This window comes from Diadema setosum, chromosome 18 (genome assembly GCF_964275005.1).
Source record: "Diadema setosum chromosome 18, eeDiaSeto1, whole genome shotgun sequence".
NCBI lineage: Eukaryota > Metazoa > Echinodermata > Echinoidea > Diadematoida > Diadematidae > Diadema > Diadema setosum.
The window spans coordinates 8,924,193-8,942,791 of record NC_092702.1 but is presented as its reverse complement, the minus strand read 5'-3'; the positions used below and the strand labels follow the sequence as shown (position 1 = coordinate 8,942,791).

Genomic DNA, 18,599 nt, shown 5'->3' with positions numbered 1-18,599 from the left:
TACATGTGAAGATATAGATCTAACACATAATGTAATTCATATTAGTGCCTTCCTTGTATCTATGTCTTTTTTAATTAGTATTTATTGATATTTTGTACCTTTATTTTGAACATGCAGTGATTTATGTTGAAACTAGTTGTATCTTATGCTTTGTGTGAGCTATTCAGTAAGATATGTCTTTTTTTTTTTGTTCATCATTTTAATAATATTTTGTTTTCTACAATGTTTTTTTTTTTCTTTAATATTTCATGCAGTGATTATCATTTGTTTGTTTGTAACTATTCATTAGTAAGTAGTTCCTGCTCTGAGAATGGAAATTCCATACCTGCCAACTGTTCAGTTTTAATCTGAATATTCAGATTTTTCACTGAAAGAAATCGCATTAATTTCATTGTGTTCTGATTTTTTGAAAACATCTGTAATAGTAAAGTATATGAAATTAATAATTTTTCTTTGTGTGTTCAGATTTATTAAGTCTCAGGGTTGGCAGGTATGAAATTGTCTTGAAATGCAGTTATCAAATGATCATATATAGGGAAATACAAACTCTGATAAAACTAAGGCATGTGAAGTAGGAGATGATTCGTAAGTAGGAGTGAATATTGTCATTAGCTTTTACAATACAAGATTATTATACAGTGACTGAAATCATCAACATTACAACAAGTAGTATTTTCAAGAGACCACATATGAAGAATCAAGAATTGCCAAGGTTATGACAGAATTTTACAGAGTAAATGCCTTAAGTCACTGAATGAATTATCAGTCATTTTCTCTTGTTTTCTTTGCCTATATAGGTGTTCATACATCTGCTGCGCATGCTGCTGGGTAAATTTGTTGCTGCAGAAAAGATGGAGGAGAAATATGCTGAAGAATTTGTGGACGATGTCACTCGGGTGAGTGTGATTTTTTTCTTTCTTTTTTAAAGAAATAAGAAAAACAACAAGAAATCCCTTGTATGCTTGGAAGTTATGACCTGATGAGTATATCATATACAGTGTATTTTATTGATAAGATAGCATCAGCTTGAAATTCTGAATACTAAATTTTCCTCTTATACCTGTAGATTAGTGAGAGAATGTGATGGATAAAAGACATGGAAGAGTCCATTCCATTCCGCATGCCAGTAGAACCAACATTTTGTGATCAAGTGCATAGATTGATGTAACCATTTTTGTGCAGAATGGACAACTGTGTTCAATAGTCAGAGCAGTGGACTACCTATCTCAAAACTTGGGAGATGAGAGAGAGAGAGAGAGAAAGAGAGAGAGAATCAGCAAGAAAAAGTTGGATGCTACAGGTGAATCTTCTCATCAATTAGGTGACTCAAAGATTAAGTATTCAAACCAAAAGAAGAAATGTGTTACTTGTTGCTTTATGCAGGACATCATGGAAGTCAAGAGCACCCTGAATGGGACTCAGCTGGTTCAGGAAGAGGAAATCAGGAAGAAGCCTGAGTTCTCCAAGGATCCACTGGCCATGGAGGAAGCCCTGGAAAATTCCAGGCTGGACCATATCAGAAAGCTGGTAAGTGATATATGTGACCACCCATCTCAAATTCCACAAAAAAGTTGCAGATGAGGATCTTCTATAATGGACCAAAATATGCCATTTGGGCTGACCGAGTCAAATTTTTCAAGTTTATCTTTCCTGGGAGAGAAATCATTTCTGTACCTACTGTCAAAATTTGGTGGCTTTAAACAAAACCAAAATCGAAACCCAGCTCCAAACCCACAAAAATTAGACCAAAGTTATAATTTTAGAGCGTAGAGCTTAGGGCCTACCCTGAAACTATGTAGAAAAGTGTTTTGGCCTGCTATTTGTGGGTTTTGAGCTGGACAGGCACATACCATGTTCCTTCTGCATGAAATGTTCAATGTATTTGAAATAGGACAAACAGCGTTTAGTACTTGAGGTGTTGTAGTATGCTGTGATATCTGCAGTCATAGGCATTGTGGTCCCCTAGAGACACTGCACAGTAAGTCATATAATAGTATTCCATTTTCAAGGGCAAATTTGTTAATATGAATTATTGAACTTTATATATAATAATGCCTGAAGATTTCACCTCGTGAAATATTCTGTCCATTGCACTCATAAACATTCATTATTTGTATAATGACAATATATGTGTTCATTCATATATGTTTATAGAATTATATTCAGTGATAAATATGTTTGCCACCTGTTGCTTCTAATGATGGCATGAGGGGAAATAAGAAATAATATGAGTTTCAAATTTCATCAAATTTGAGATTGTGTGGGATATGTATTGACATGAAGGTATCTTTTGATTTTTTTCATCGTTTTTCATGTGTTCTTTAATGTTGTTTTTACATATCCGTATACCTCAAAAATCGCCTATCTTCAATTTCTATTTCTCTTTTTCTGTTTTTAGGATGGTTTGGTCCAAGATATGCAGATCAAGGTGAAAGACAAACTAAGCAAGGATGCCAGTCTCACAACGGATGAGGTATGCATCTAGTATTGAAAGTCAGTTATTTGCAGGTGGTATGATGATCATCACTACAGACATTTAATTTGTGTTAGACTGTTACACCAAATAGGTAATCTCTTTGTAAGAAGAACAGACATAAGTATTGTTTTGATGCGGGTTTTTCAAATTGATATTGAAATCATATTTAAAAAAAAAAATGTTTTTATGGTAGCTGTGTAGAGAGCTGGATGTTCTTTTGATTCAAATCTTCTGGAAATGCATACGAATAAGTTTACATTATCAACATTGTGTTAATCATCCACCATACTTCTTCTCTACTGGTTATAATGCAGTGTTGAAAGTTGAAATGCAAGAATGTAAATGGTTATAAAATTTGCTTTGCACTTGTCATGTAATTCCAGTGTGAAGATTAGATTGTGTTCATCCACGTTGTGTTTGTGGAGCTCTAGTTGCTTCAAAGGAGAGTCCTGGTGTTGATTTGTTAAACATGTGCCTGTATATGCATTGTGTTTGTTTGGAATGTGCACTTATTGTACTTCCTATTTCTTGTGCGAATAAATTGAAATTGAAATTTAAACTGAAATTGAAACCATTTTGAAATGTGTTCCATTTCCTTCCCAGGTTGAAGCCATCATGAAGAAGCTGATGGAGAACATGGCTACAGCAGAAAAGATGATTGGTGATGAGCAGAGCCGACAGGCTTCGGTGAGGTTCAAGTGTCGATTTTACACAATATGATTGAATGAATGGAAGCAATGCTGGCTTTTGAAAAGTAATTGAAAGAATTGAAGAGTGCTTTGTTTAGAAATGTCTGCTCAAATTCAGCTTTAAATCAGTATGTCATAGGGTATCCCATGGCAATAACATATTTCCTAACTTCTCAAAATATGTGATGTACCTCGATTCCTTCGATTAAGACAGAAAGTATCCCATGATAATCTTGAATGTGCTATATCACAACTTGACAGATATTCAAGATGCATCTTAGATACACTTAAGAAATTCATGCTTATTTGAGGAGCTCTTTAATACCAACTTTTTTTTTCTGGTCACAAATTATAAAAGAAGAAAATTGTATCAATCTTGTCAAAGAATATGACAGAATTTGCTTTAAAAAAGAATCTATAGTTACATACGCTCCATTAAACATATTTATGTCTTAAATGGTATTTGGTATGTGTATATGCAATATATATATATATATATATATATGTATATATATATATATATATATATGTGTATATATACATATATATATGTATATATATATATATATATATATATATATATATATATATATGTATGTATGTATAGTACTGCGAGAAGGGGTCTCGACCATTTACAGCACCAGTGTAGCTCCTTCATTATTTATATTCAGTGCGAAAAGAAGAGCAATCGTGGACGTAGCTAGGGTCAGCGTGCGTGTTTATTGCCGAGCTTTCGGTCCCGTTAGGACCTTCATCAGGGCTGTAACGATACAAAAATAACTCACTTGTATGGCTACACTAATAAATATATATATATATATATATATATATATATGTTCATCTTGGAATTTTCCACGTGTTGGACTTCGAATGTTGTAATTATTAGAAGAAAGAGTCTCAAGTACGCCATGGATCCAACGATTACACAAAAATTTTATTACAAAATTTTCGGTCTGCCTCAGACCTTCGTCAGTGCAAAGACAATGATGGACAATGATAAACATGAATCATAACAACAATGCTATGCGCGTAATGCACGTAGTGCGTTGCCCTGGAGCTGCGTTGTCAAGGAGAGCGCTGGTCACTGGAGATCTCGCCTTCTGGTTGTTCGAGGTGTGAGGCTACTTTCGCTTGTAGTTTGTGGATCTTTGGTAGAAGGTAGAGACGACTGGTTCTGGGATCGGTGGGGAGAAGGTTCCTGCTTTCAGTTTTCGGGATCGCCGATAGTGATGACAGGACTTCCTCTGCCTCTTTGGTGAATTGCTGAGAGGGATCCGACGACAGGGGTGTGTAGAATCTTCCATCAGAGAGTTGCCGTTGTGCTTCCGCGATGTAGTTGTCTTTATCTTGAACAGTAACTGCTCCCCCTTTATCTGCTGGTTTGATAACTATGTCGTCGTTGTTTTGGAGAGATTTGATGGCTCGTCGCTCACTTGCGCTCAAGTTGTCGGCTGTACATTTTTCGTCAATAGAGCGAAGGAATGTGTCAAGGTGCTGATTAACACTGTTGATGAAGGTGTCGATATATTGGTTTCGATTTTTGTGTAATCGTTGGATCCATGGCGTACTTGAGACTCTTTCTATATATATATATATATATATATATATATATATATATATATATATATATATATATATATATATATATAAATCTAACTGGCGTGAGTCTATAATGACTATGTAATCAATCAATCCGTAATTATATAACAGAATCCAATGATAATATACATTTAATCAATTGCATATTATTGAATACATTTCATATCAAACTCGTGTTATTAATTGAGATGAAGGTATATAACAAAAACACCAATTCAGTATCTTCATCGTATGTGTTGTTTAACAGAAGACTGTAATAATATCAAACTAGACATTTTTATGTTGTCGACGATAATACAGCATGTGGCAGCATTGCAAGACGTAAGTGGCTATGTAATACAGTACAACAGCCACGCGTCATCTTCTGGCTATCGTATAATGACGTAAATAATACTAATATACCACAACCATTCATATACATATCATAACATATGACAGATTATTATACATACAAGCCACTTTTTCGATACAATAAAACCATGTATCAATATTCCTGCAAGGGGTTTGCTCAATGACATACAATATTGTTAGCATAATACCTGTCCTATGCATTTTACATTACCCGTATCAATGGAGAAAAAGAGTACAATATTGTTTCCAATATTGTACTCTGCTGTCAATATCGCACTCAAATGTTTCTTTATACGCGTGCGCAGTATAGCTTGCAAAGAAAGCGAAGTGCAGTGGCATTGCGCGATGAGGTTGAGAAATGCGCGATGAGGTTGAGAAATGCGCGATGAGGTTGAGAAATGCCATAGGAGTACACGTAAATCGTCTGTGCTCTCTGCGGCAGTCGCTCACTGATATGCATGTACTGTACTGTACTGTGCGTAGATACACGTCCGTATACAAAGTTGAAAGGTTAAATTTTGTAAACAATATAATGGTGAGTGAAACCCTTTTTCATTTTTTTTTCTGAAATTCGAGGAAAGTGGTTTGTATGTATAATAATAATAATACTGGATTTCTTTCGTGGTAAATCAGATATATTGCATTCATCAACATGAATATTGCACTCGTCTTCCACTCGTGCAATATTCATGTTGATGAATGCAATATATCTGATATACCACTCAAGTGCATCCAATATTATATAAATATTACATAAGGTACAGAATATGAACGGTTCACATAATAATGTGTTGATCCTTAACCAGCAGACCATTAACTGCACATGCGCAACAATGTGATGCGCATATGCAACCATACGCCAACCCACACATACACACACACACAAACAGACACACTCAACCCACACAGACACCGCCGCAAGCCTTTATATCCGCCATTAATAAGGTAAATCCTTACTTTATCAATTAATTATTCCTTAATTTATTATGTGTATTCATCATACAATAAATAGCAACAAAATTTCACAATAACTAATATTCAATCATAATATCTATTATGTTACATATAAATATACAATCAAACATAAGCGTGCGATTTCTGACATATACGTATGTGATTGAGTCATTATAGACAGTTTAAAGACCTCTTGTATTACATTGTATTATTATAGTTGTGTAATGTGAATGTACTACAGGTGACTCTTGTTACAACAAAGTCCTTGGAACCGGCAATTTTCTTTTATTTTACCAAAATTTTGCTATAAAGCCAAACAGATAAAATATATAAAGATATATAGAGGATAATTTTGGGATTTAAATTTGTTCCTTGTGTATCCAAAAATTCATTATAACCATTTTTGTGACAGCGGGAATGCTCTGTATCCTCCAAGCCATTGGCATCCTTTAACAGTGTTTATTTAATACCCATACTTCATTCCTCCTAGATCTTGCAAGAGAGGCTGGCCAAGAGGCAGGCACTGTCCGAGCAGTACGGCCAGGTGACCACTAGAGAGAATAAGGGCAACCAGGCCAGGATGGACAGCCTGAATGAGCTGGTCAAATACCTGTCTGAAGAGAGAGAACTTAATGAGTCACAAGCAAAGAGGTATGATTCCATGTAGCCCTTTTTTTCTACATCCTGGTGCTCATACCCTTCACCCAGGTGCATTTCAAGCCTTTCTCTAATCATACTCTCTGGTAGTTTTTGCATGGCCAATCAACAATCGGAGACAGTCATTTGAGTATAAGTACAATTTGTACGCTACCACTACAACCATCTAAATAGTCATTTAATTATAGGTACACTACCACTAACACCATCTAAGTAAGAACATGCCATATTAAGTTAAGAATGCTTGTTACATTGAATGAGGAATGTCTTAATTTCCTTATTCCCCCCCCCCCCATCATAACAGGTTTACTTTTACTAGGTCACTTTTCTGCATGTTACATTGTGTTAGTGTTGTATTTTTCCATTTTGCATGGTGACATGCAAGATTTCTCCTCAAATTTTCAAATGTTGTCATTGACATGAATTTAATTATTGTTTTCCCGGCTCTGTATGATTGGAGTGTAGTAAAAGCCTTCTGATAGAAGCAAGAATGCAAACTGTTTAAGATTGTTTAATCTTCTGATAAGATGGAGAAATTATAACAAATTGATGGACCTTTGATGTCTTAGTGCCTTATAAATTGTTTTGCGTTGTGGATATTTTATATATTTGATTAGTTTTTTTTCTGCAAACTGTAATGGGCTTTGTCTTGTTGGTTTTTAGCTCACCTGAGCCAAAGGCTCAAGTGAGCTATCGCGATCATTCTTCGTCCATCGTCCGTCCTCCGTCGTGCGTCGTGCATAAACTTTTTACATTTTCATCTTCTTCTTGAGAACCCCATGACCGATTTTCACCAAACTTGGCAGGTAGCAAACCTAGGGGGATAGGATCTCAATTTGTTCAAATGGGCACCATGCCCCACCTGTGGGGCCCACAGAGGGGCCCAAACCCCCCAAAATTAAGGAATCTTTAAAAATCTTCTTCTCTAGAACCAGATGTGAAAGAGCTAAGTAAATACTATGAGTTTGTACATTGATTACTGTAGTCTCAAGTTTGTTCTTGGCGGAATCAGGGGTGCCCCCCTTGGGACCTAGGGATGGGGGGTGGGGAGGGGTCCTAATGGGGCCCAAATTGTAAATTTTCATCTTTTTCTTGAAAATGTCATGATAAATTTTCACCAAACTTAGCAGGTAGCATCCCTAGGGGGATAGAATCTCAGTCCCATCATATGGGCACCATGCTCCACCTGGGGGCCCCAGGGGGCCTAGATTGGGGCCAAATTGTAAATTTTAATCTTTTTCTTGAAAATCCCATGATGAATTCTCACCAACCTTGGCAGGTAGCATCCCTAGGGGGATAGAATCTCAATCCCATCATATGGGCACCATGGCCCACCTGGGGGCCCCAGGTGGCCTAGATTGGGGCCAAATTGTAAATTTTCATCTTTTTCCTGAAAATCTCATGATGAATTTTCACCAAACCTGGCAGTTAGCATCCCTAGGGGGATAGAATCTCAATTCCATGAAATGGGCACCATGCCCCACCTAGGGGTCCCCCATGGTGCCCAGTGGGGTGGGATGGGTCCAAATGGGGACTTAAATTGTACTTGTTCATATTCTTCTTGAAAACCCCTTGATGAATATTCACCAAACTTGGCAGGTACAGTGTAGCATGCCAGGGGGCTTAAGATCTGAATTTGTTCAACAGGGCACCATGCTCCCCTTGGGGGTCTCTAGGGGGCCCAATATCTCCCCAACATTTAGAAATATTTACAATTCTTCCTCTCTAGAACCAGAAGTGATATTGTAGAGCTTTAAGTCTTTTTTTTTTTTTAAACTGCATAGTCCAATATTCTATAAAGTACAGTGTACTTGGCAGATAGTTTTACCAGTGTGATGGAATATATGCAAATGGACACCATGCCCCCAGCTCTCAAAGCTACCCCCCCCCCCTCTTTTACAAGTACTAGAATGCATGGAAGGTGAACTTGCGATACTCAGGTGAGTGCGAGACCCCCAGGTCTCTTGTTTATTTTCATTTTTGCCTTGATGTGTATTCATTGCATGCCTTATATTGCTTTCATTGTCAGAAATAATTTCTCCGTCTTTCTTACAGTATCATTAAGCAGTATCGGACAGATATGGAAAATATTCAGCAAAAACACCAAGCAGGTAAGAGCAGAAATTAACATCATGGCTAGCATGGAAGTACCCTATAAGCTATATTGTGATATGAACAGACCTGCTCAAATCTGACAATGCTAATATTGTTTTCCAATGCTGCTGTGATTCTAAAGTGATTTAGGATGATATAGTGATTCCCGTTTGTCAATAGTTAGTTTCTAGGACATGTGTGCCAATTGGCAAACAAAGTACTCCAGTAGACTTGCTAACGAGACTAAAGCATAATGCATTATTGCTCTGTCCAATGTCACATGGAAGTGCATGCCTGAGGAGATGTATAGTCCACAGTTTTGTGATTGGTGTGCTGAATCCCTCCACAGCTGTTCTGAAGCACAGCCAGGACCTTGCAGAGAGATTGCAGCAGCACCGGGAGAGAAAGCTACGAGAGCTGCACAGGAGACACAGCGCGCAGCGGGAGAAGCTGGCCTCCAAGGCACCAAGTGTCGTCAACCCAACCGACTTTGTTGAAGTGAGCACCAGCTTTCTTACTTGACACAACACTGCACACTGGCACTGGTCCAACGGTCCCTGACCAGTAAAAATCACTGTCAGACCAGTAACTTTTTCAGGAATGGACTAGTAAAAAAAATGGAAAAACTGGGTAACTACTGGTCCGAAAGAAAGGTCAGACCAGCTGAAAAAATGGGTTAGTGTGCAGCCCTGCTTAACATTATGTACTATGTTTTCATGTATGCCTGGGTGTCTAGCAGTATGCTTCTCTCTGTATTCATTGTATTCATTTTTCCCTTCAGGTTGTGTTTAGGTTGTTTATCCATCTATTTATTTTTATCTATTGACCAAGTTTTCCTTAATTGAGGTTAGCATTATCAGTGGTCTAGCATTGTTTGTTTTAAGGGCGCTGTTTGAATATGTACCAACATAATAAGAGTGCAATAAAATAAACCAATGCCACATATTCATAGCATAGCATAACATGAATTCGCAAACCATAAAAAGAGTATGAGACTAGTACACAGAAATACAACTGATGATAGCATGAACAAGCATAGTCATCTCTGGTTCCTGTTTGTAATATTGTCGACTAGCTATATGATTAAAGAATGTACTGATAGGAGCATATCATGATGCAGACAAGTTTGAAGTTTAGTAAGCAATGTTACAGTAATGAGTAGCTGGTGTCTCTGTGGAAAAAAGAAGAACAATGACGTCAACAGCTTGGAAACTGAGTAATCCATGTACTACTCTGAACATTTTACCCCTATATCCAATCAAGTTTCAAGGTACTTTCCAACATGTACATGAAAACAATTTTTTTTTTTTTCAGTATGTAGCTTACTATCTAGTCTGTGTGCTTTGCTCACAGTAGGAAAATTAACCAGTCATCGACAGCAAAAACTCATCATATTCATCATCAAATGAAATCTTGCAGTGAATGTTCACACTATTATCTACACTTTTTATATTATCTAAGTCTCGATTTCCAATACCATCATGTAATCCCTTATTTGGATGTAGTCAGTACATCATATGATGTGCTTAAAATGTTATCCAGAGTCATGGCATCATACACTAGTCTTCTTATTCTTCTTCATTAGTTAAAAAGGTGTGTCACATACCACTTATTTGGCATTTTATCATTATTGTTGTCATGACAACAGGCACACCATGACCTCTTGGAGCAGCAGCGTAATGAAGAGAACGACTTGGTGGATGAGCTGGACTTCCATGAGGCAGAGGAACTCAGTCTCCTCAGAAAGGTACAATTCCTATTTTAGTGTTGATGCTATCAAATATGATCTGCCTTGACTGGAATCCTTCCAACATTGTGACCATGAGAAAGGTAGATTTCAAGTTTTACCAGACCTTGATGCATCAGGCAAAGACAAATTTAGATTACAATGTCATGATGTTATCAGAATATGCATGACTTCTGTGAAACGGTTAGAGAGACTATAATTGCAATTAATCAATTAACACATTCAATCAAAAGTGGTGCATTTGAAAGGGCTGGTGATACTAAAAGGTTTTCAAGTGATAATTTGACTGTATACTTACCATACATGTTGTGGATGTTGCACATACATAAGGATGGGTGTTCAGGTTCCCTGCCCATCAGAGAAATCAGGGAAATCAGGGGAAATTATTTTACTTCTTTTCCAGTCAGGGAAAAGTTTGGGAATTTGATAAAAATGCCTAAAATAAGGGAAAAATCAGGGAATTTGATTGGCCCAAAAATCAAAAGTAGTCAGTCAAACTCTTGTTGCGTATCAAAACAACATCTAACAACAAAGAAAACATGTGAAACTGGAAATGAGTTGAAATGATTTTCATGGAATTTTGAGACTTCATCAGGGAAAAATCAGGGAATTTTGTTTCCTTGAAATGCTGGGAACCCTGGTGTTGTGTGCATAGCTTAGATCATATTTCTAATGCTGAGGTGTTGCAAGTAATTGTGTATAGATCACAGGTCTCCTAAAACTCGGGTATAGGAAGATTAAATTTAAATTGTACTTCTGGTTTACTGTGGTAAATGTCATCCACATAAAATGCTTATAATGTATTTCATTGGTTGAATATATCCAATGCTTTTCCATAGTGTAAGCACAGGAGATTACAATTTACTTTCTCCATGGTACTGATCTCAAAAAAAGAAAGCAAGGTGGCACCATTGTTGAGATTGATCTTTGTCCATCCTGCAGAAACTCGAGGAGGAGAGAACCAGTGAGTTGGCCGAGAAAGAAGAGTCCATCTTTGAGGAGCTGATGGCTAAAGCTCAGCTCAATGAGAAGGAAGCCAAGAAGATTGTCAAGAAGCACCAGGCCAATGTTGCAGCATATGAAGGTGAGCAGTGATAGTAAAAAAAAAAAGAGAAAAAAGATCCCTCTCCAAATTTTATTCACAGCTACAGGATGTCGTCATCATGATAATCCGAATTTGTTTGATGGTTTCATGTGTGTTTCAAAATTTTTGTTGGTCATTTAGCTATAGTTTGAATCAAATTACTTGAATAATGAAGACAAGAGAAGACATCAAATTCTTTGTACAGATTTGTTCAGAATATTTAATTAACTGAAATGAGTGAAAAATGTGTAGGATGTCTTAAGGTCTGTCATCAGAGAAGTACAACTTTTGTTGTGCAAAATTATCAAGCAACAAAAAAAAATAAATCATATGTTCCCGTCCTGATAGGCATGTGTGATATGTGGATATGGTGTAGAAATGAACTGATAAAAGGTCAGAGAACTTTAGACACCAGAAAGCCTTTTACCTCTGATGTAGTGTAAATTTCTACCACATCTGCCCTATACTCCCCCCCCCACCCCCATCCTTAAACACATACACAAACACCCATGCAACATTATGTGAAAAAAATGCATCTTACACACACTCGTCCACTCAGAACAATTGGATCAGGAGAAGAAGCGTCAGAACATAAAGCTGCAGGAGAGGATCGACCAGCGCAAGGCGGCGTGGGAGGAGGAGCAGAAGCGGGCGGCGGCCGAACAGCAGCAGCTGACTGAACAGCAAGAGAGGACCATCAGCAAACTGATTGACACTCAGTCAACTCTTGATGAAGAGTAAAAACCTACCATCAGTGTTTGCCTTTGAAATATCCACCTTTCTTGCATTCATATATTATTTGAATGATTTTCTCTGCGAACAACTACATGTCTAATGGGATGATTTGATCCAAAACATATACAGTCAAACCTGTCTATAGCGGCCACCCAAGGGAAACGAAAAAAGTGGCCGTTATAGACAGGTGGCCGCTATAGACAGGTTATCCAACTATATGTGTGCATTGCCTATACATGTACTATACATGTACATGTATCATCGTTGTATACATATATATAAGTACTTAGTGTAGGACATACATGTACATGCGTATGTATGCACACGTGCGTTTCATGCATTGAACAATGCCGGCGTTTATGAAATTGTTACACAGTAGCATGTTGTACAGTCGTGAAGAAAGCTTAACACTAGTGCATTATCATGACTGAATAAGTGATGAATGCAGCGGTGGCGATCACTGAACGTTGCCCATGAATGACTGGCATGGCCACAAACCAGAAAAACACACTGAATTACCGTGTCTGTGGCCGCTATAGACAGGTTAGAATCTACCGAGGGAAACAAAATTTGTGGCCGCTGGCCGCGTTAGACAGGTGGCCGCTATACACAGGGTCTTAAACAGGGCTTTTCTCTCGGGGGGATTTTTCAGTGGCCGCTACAGACAGGTGGCCGCTAAGGCAGGTTTGACTGTATTTATCTCCCTTCTGTTTTGCCACGAGTGAGTCATAATTCAGAGTGTGCTAACACTTCCATCATGTATTTATCGTGAATGTTTCACATTGAAGAAATCTCAGAGATTAAAACTCAGAAAAATAAACTGTCCATTGTTTCACAAGATTTCATTTCTTTAATACTGCTTCTTGTTTTATAGCAGTATATCACCCTGCTATGATTGATGTCATTGATTTCATGCCAACTGTTGTCATTCTTGACTTCAGTTGTATCATTTGAAAAGGGAATCTATAATGATGCATCTCTTCTCATAAAAATGACTGATGCATTATCACCATACTGCTGGGATCCAGTAGTTTGGTCAAGTCAGTCTGAGAATGTTGAGTTCCTGATATCAACCTGTCGTCTTATTCTACACATTGTTGACATTGTAAGTTAATTTTTGGCACAGACACCATCAAAGATAACCTAATGCAGATCTATGTTTTTGAGTTGGGGGGGGGGGGGATGTTACAGGCCAATCTAATTGACTGCATCTTGTGCACAGAAACGGCCAGAATATTTACTGCCAGCACATGCACTTTTGCAACTTGCAAATATTAAACTCAGTAGATTCTGAGACTTATATGTCATCACATGTCTAGCTGGGTGCATTGCCCTTGTTTCATTATCTGTGTCACATTTCTTTTTTTTTTTTTTCCTCTCTTGAGAGCCAAGCGCCAAATCATGCTGCAGCATGAGCAGAATGTGACGGCCCTCAACAACCACCTCCAGATGGCCAAACTCAAGCAACAGAAGCTGTAAGTGAAAGTGAAAAATTGTATTCTCAGACCTGACATCTTGGAGACAAAAACAGACAAATGATGTTTGGCTACATGTTCTAATCTCCGTGCACAGCAGTGCTGAGCTGCGATGCTTTCTAGGTGGGGGGGGGGGGGGGGGGGGAATAACTGTGATGATTTCCCGAAAGGCCTTGAAAAATGGAACTTTCCTTCAAAGTGATAATGACATAATGATAATATGTGCAGAATTTGAAATGCCCCTTCATTCTGGTGACCTATTCCTAAGCATAGAGAGATATAAATAGAACAAGGTGCATATGTACAGTGAAAGTGATACGGCAGGATACTAGCACCCTATGGCTGGAAATTAATAAACAATATAAAGTAAGTACAGTAACAGTAATTGATCATGATTCCCTGTGTGCTTAATTCTGTATGGTATCTTTTTGATTTGCATTTGATTATACACATTAAGAGTAAATTTGCTATGTGCTATGCTGGCCTTGGACTGCAGAGCCAGCATAATTATTGTTATTATTTTTATTATCATCAATTGGTATACAAAGACTGACCAGTAGCACAGGCTTAAAGGGTCTGTTAACAACAGGTTTGACTAAGTAAATGTTGTTAATCTTTCCATAATTGTGTTTCTTTTTCACAAAACAAATTTCAATTTGATGTCATCACCAGAGAAGCAGTGAATACCTGTTATAAAGCAACCAGTGAATACCTGTTATAAAGCTACCAGTGGATGGCTGGCTTTATATGTCCCCTTCAATGGACTGACATGCAAATTTGTACCTTTATGTCTCACCTAAGACTATGGTACAGTAGAAGCTCTTTATAAAGAGGTTGGATATAACAAAATGCTCTTATAATGAAATCATTTTGCAAGTCTCAACTCTTTATATTTCTTTGTTTTTGCACCCTGCTTTAATCAGAAACTTGATATGCCAAGACAATCGTCATGGATTTTAGTTCTTCATTGTGAGGTTTCCCTGCATTGCCAAATATACTGTAAGACTAGCAGCACCCGTGGAAATCCACGGGTCTGAGGGCCTCATAATTTTTTTAATTTATTCATATTTCTTTCGCCCCGTTTTATTCGTTAAAAAGATAGAACTTCCCGTTTTTATCTTATACATGAGTCCTCTCTGGCCCCCACAGACACACATCTTTTCTCTTCATTCGAAAGCTTGAAAGTAGCTTACATTGTATGTAATGATTCATACTTCTTTTACCACATTTTCATTGAAAAAAAAATGATTTTCCCACCCAACGCAATAGCATCTAATTAAGTGAGTTGTCGTCCGTTCCTAATGTTTATACACTTGTTTGATTGATCACTACACACACATAAACACACACACACATCTTTTCGGTTCATAAAAAGATGCAAATAAGTTATATCATCATTTATATTTCTTTTTCCCACATTTTTATTTGAAAAACCCGTCTGTGCCCCTTCCACCTGATGACAATCTCATCTGAGGGTTATGACTTGTTCCTGAACTGCATTTGATGGATCATTCATCATTTTTCCTCTCTCTCTCTCTTTCTTTCTGATGTTCTTTAATTCCCTCTCGAGAACATGTGTCTATAAATCAGACTTTTCATCAAACCACCCGTTCGTGTGACTCGGACTTATGTTGTATTTTTTTACTTCATTTTTTATACATTTCGTATCTGTTTGTTTTCATAAGAAATTGTGCTGTTTGTGTGTGTGTTTATAGAATTGCCACTGGAAGTATGCTAAGTATTCCACTGCTCAGTTATACAGGATATAAATAGAGTATGAGAGAGGGTGAGGAAGAGAGAGCTAGACAAATTTCCAGAGAATGTTTTCTGTCCTCTTTCTCTGTCTTTGTTTTGTTTTGTTTTTTCTGATAGCATTTCTCCCCCTTTCGAGAATACGTCTCTGCATCAACGAAATAAGGCCTTTCAGAAAATGACCTGACAATCAGACTCGGACTGTCGCTGTTTTTTTTTTTCTGTTTTGACCTTTAAATTTTTGTTTATTTTTTTCTCTATTTCCTTATTTTTCGTGTTTTGTTTTGTATTGTCATTTTTTCTGTTTTACCCTCTTTATGTGGAGGAATAGGGCCGAGAGGGTCTGGATGTGTATAAAAAAAACAACAACAACAAACAAGAAATGAGAACAAAAGTATCTTATAGGGAGGAATAATTGTCCCCGCCGAACGAGTTCGAGCAGGGGACTATGAAATGGGCTCCGCACGTGTGTGTGTGTCTGTGTGTGCGTGCGTGTGTGTGTGTGTGTGTGTCCGTGTGTGCGTCCGTGTGTGATCAAAATGTTCAATTTGCTACTTCTCTGTCATTTATGAGCCAATTTTGATTCTGTTTGCTTTATATGATAGCGCTACATGGGAGCTTTGAAACTTCTACACAGAATTTCAGTTGTGACCTTTGACCTTGACCTTTGACCTATATTGTACATTTTGCTACAAAATTCTACTCCTTCGCCATTTCTAACCCGATTTCGATTCCGTTTGCTTTATGTGATGGCACTAGGTGAGGGCTTCAAAACTTCTACACAGAATTTTGACCTTGACTTCTTTGACCTTTGACCTTGATTTTTGACCTATATTGCACATTTTGTTACAAAATGCTACTCCTTCGCCATTTCTAACCTGATTTCGATTCCGTTTGCTTTATGTGATGGCACAAGGTGAGGGCTTCTAACCCTCTACACAGAATTTTGACCTTTGACTTCTTTGACCTTTGACCTTGATTTTTGACCTTATTGTACATTTTGCTACAAAATGCTATCTTTAGCTGCAACAAACTCATTGATGCCAGTCCAAAGATTTAAACTTCCAGCGGGGACATATATTACGCACCGCGTAATTTCTACTTTTCCTTATTATTTTAGGGAAGGGAAGAAAAAAAAAGTTGATTCGTCCATATGTCCGACGTGTGACACGTGGAGTCATGTCACACCTTTCCCGTGTATACGTATTCATACAATGTTACTGTATACAGTATCCATCCGGAGCACGCGGGCGAATCATCGAGTAAAATCTTGCAAGTCTCAGATCATGCATACACAGACAGCTGTACTGACCAATACCACGATTCGAATGCTCGTCACTACAAAATCCTTATATATTTAGTGAAGAATTCTGTGTATTTGTTTAAAATTTTATAAAATACCAACGCAATTCATGTCCAGTGTACAGCAGCTTTCTCACCGGCTGAACCAGGCAATTCATGTCCAGTGTACAGCAGCTTTCTCACCGGCTGAACCAGGCTGGTCGTTCCACATAAAGTACGCAGCGTATAGGGCTTCCAAAGTATTGTGTACACTAATGGACTCGTCTGTTCAGACTATGCAGCGGCGTGATCATTATTGCAATCCCTTTCATGAAAGGCAAACACATTATAGCCATACAGCAGTCTGTGTACAGTAACATCTGATGTGAGAGTAAACTCAGTGACTCACCTGAGGTGCAGAGGATCCTGCATTTGTGCAAAATAAAATATGGCATTCGAGAACGTATCATGATACCCAACATAATTACAGGCCATGCCACTCTATGCGATAATCTCTTTGATCGTACCCATGCATAGTGCGTGATTCCATTCATGTCTCTGCGACCGATCAGCTGGGCAAGAGAGAGAAAAGCCCACTGTGCGACAACAGAACTCCATGCATATAAATGGCATATCGCCCATGGCGAAATAGGCAAGCTCCTGTGTATACAATGCAGTACCGAGCGTATAACGGCTCTCTACGAGCAATCAGTTGGGCGATCACGAAAGATGATCTAGAGCTTTCACTGCACCCTGTTATCCCACTGAAGCAGGGGTCCAGCACAATCGCTTCATGTTTTTGTTTTTCTTGTTTTTTGCGCCGCTCTCGAAGTCGACACGGAGGCGGAGCGCGGACGAAACCCGGCAATGGAATAGAAGAGACCCTCTCGCTGCCGACGGCACCGGTCTCGGGGGCCCGGAGCCGACGGCTTCGGAGGAGATAGCCGCACAAAAAAAAGCATGGGAAGGCATGAGGCCGATCCTTACACGATTATAATATAGGACAAGAAATATTCATGGCATGTAATTTTTCACAAATTGGAGCCGACAGCCTCTTTTCGGCCCATGAAATTTCTGGTTTTACAGTAGTTTGCAAGTAGAGAAATCATTGATTTGATATTTTGTCCTTTATGTGTTCTGTATGTATGTGTGTGACTGTGTGTTTCTTTTTGTAATGAAGTATGCTAACTTTTGTTTTAGGCTTGAGGCCAAGCTGTCCAAGCGGCGAGCCCGCTATGAGGCACTGAAGGCACAACAGGAGGCAGAGAGAAGGGAGAACGGGGAAGACTCCGATGAAAATAGTGAACTGAGAAAGCAACAGGTGAGAGTGCCTATTACACAGAGATTTCAAACATGCCTTTGAGCAGGACTCGCTATGTTGGTCTGGAGAGATACCATTGTTGGTATTGCTGTCAATATAAATACATTAGAACAGTTATCAATTTCATTTGTATTTTAAAAAAAAAATCTCAACAGTGCTTTTTCCACCATAGTCATGTGAGCACTGTAGAACCTTGTGCAGCAAACAACTGGTTTGCAATTCAAAACCTAATGCAGTGATGTACTTATCATTATTTCATTTCATTTATTCATTTCCATTTTGAACAACATAGAATTTAAGTGTACAAAACATATCATGCAACAGCAACAATAACAACAAAAAATCACTGGGTATACATGTACCTTAACTCTTGTTCTGCAAGCA

The 18,599-nt window shown here is 38.1% G+C and overlaps 1 protein-coding gene across 1 annotated transcript in view; it reads left to right on the top strand.

The window, feature by feature from the left end:
• The window catches only part of LOC140241971 (uncharacterized), a 29,216-nt gene that overhangs the window by 3,416 nt on the left and 7,201 nt on the right, over nt 1–18,599 (top strand). The window contains exons 5-16 of the mRNA XM_072321716.1: nt 798–896; nt 1,384–1,527; nt 2,399–2,473; nt 3,080–3,163; nt 6,560–6,720; nt 8,782–8,837; nt 9,170–9,318; nt 10,469–10,567; nt 11,510–11,651; nt 12,211–12,388; nt 13,772–13,861; nt 18,095–18,215. Of these exons, the coding sequence (XP_072177817.1) occupies nt 798–896; nt 1,384–1,527; nt 2,399–2,473; nt 3,080–3,163; nt 6,560–6,720; nt 8,782–8,837; nt 9,170–9,318; nt 10,469–10,567; nt 11,510–11,651; nt 12,211–12,388; nt 13,772–13,861; nt 18,095–18,215 (1,398 nt within the window). The remainder of the gene's footprint in view (nt 1–797; nt 897–1,383; nt 1,528–2,398; nt 2,474–3,079; nt 3,164–6,559; nt 6,721–8,781; nt 8,838–9,169; nt 9,319–10,468; nt 10,568–11,509; nt 11,652–12,210; nt 12,389–13,771; nt 13,862–18,094; nt 18,216–18,599) is intronic.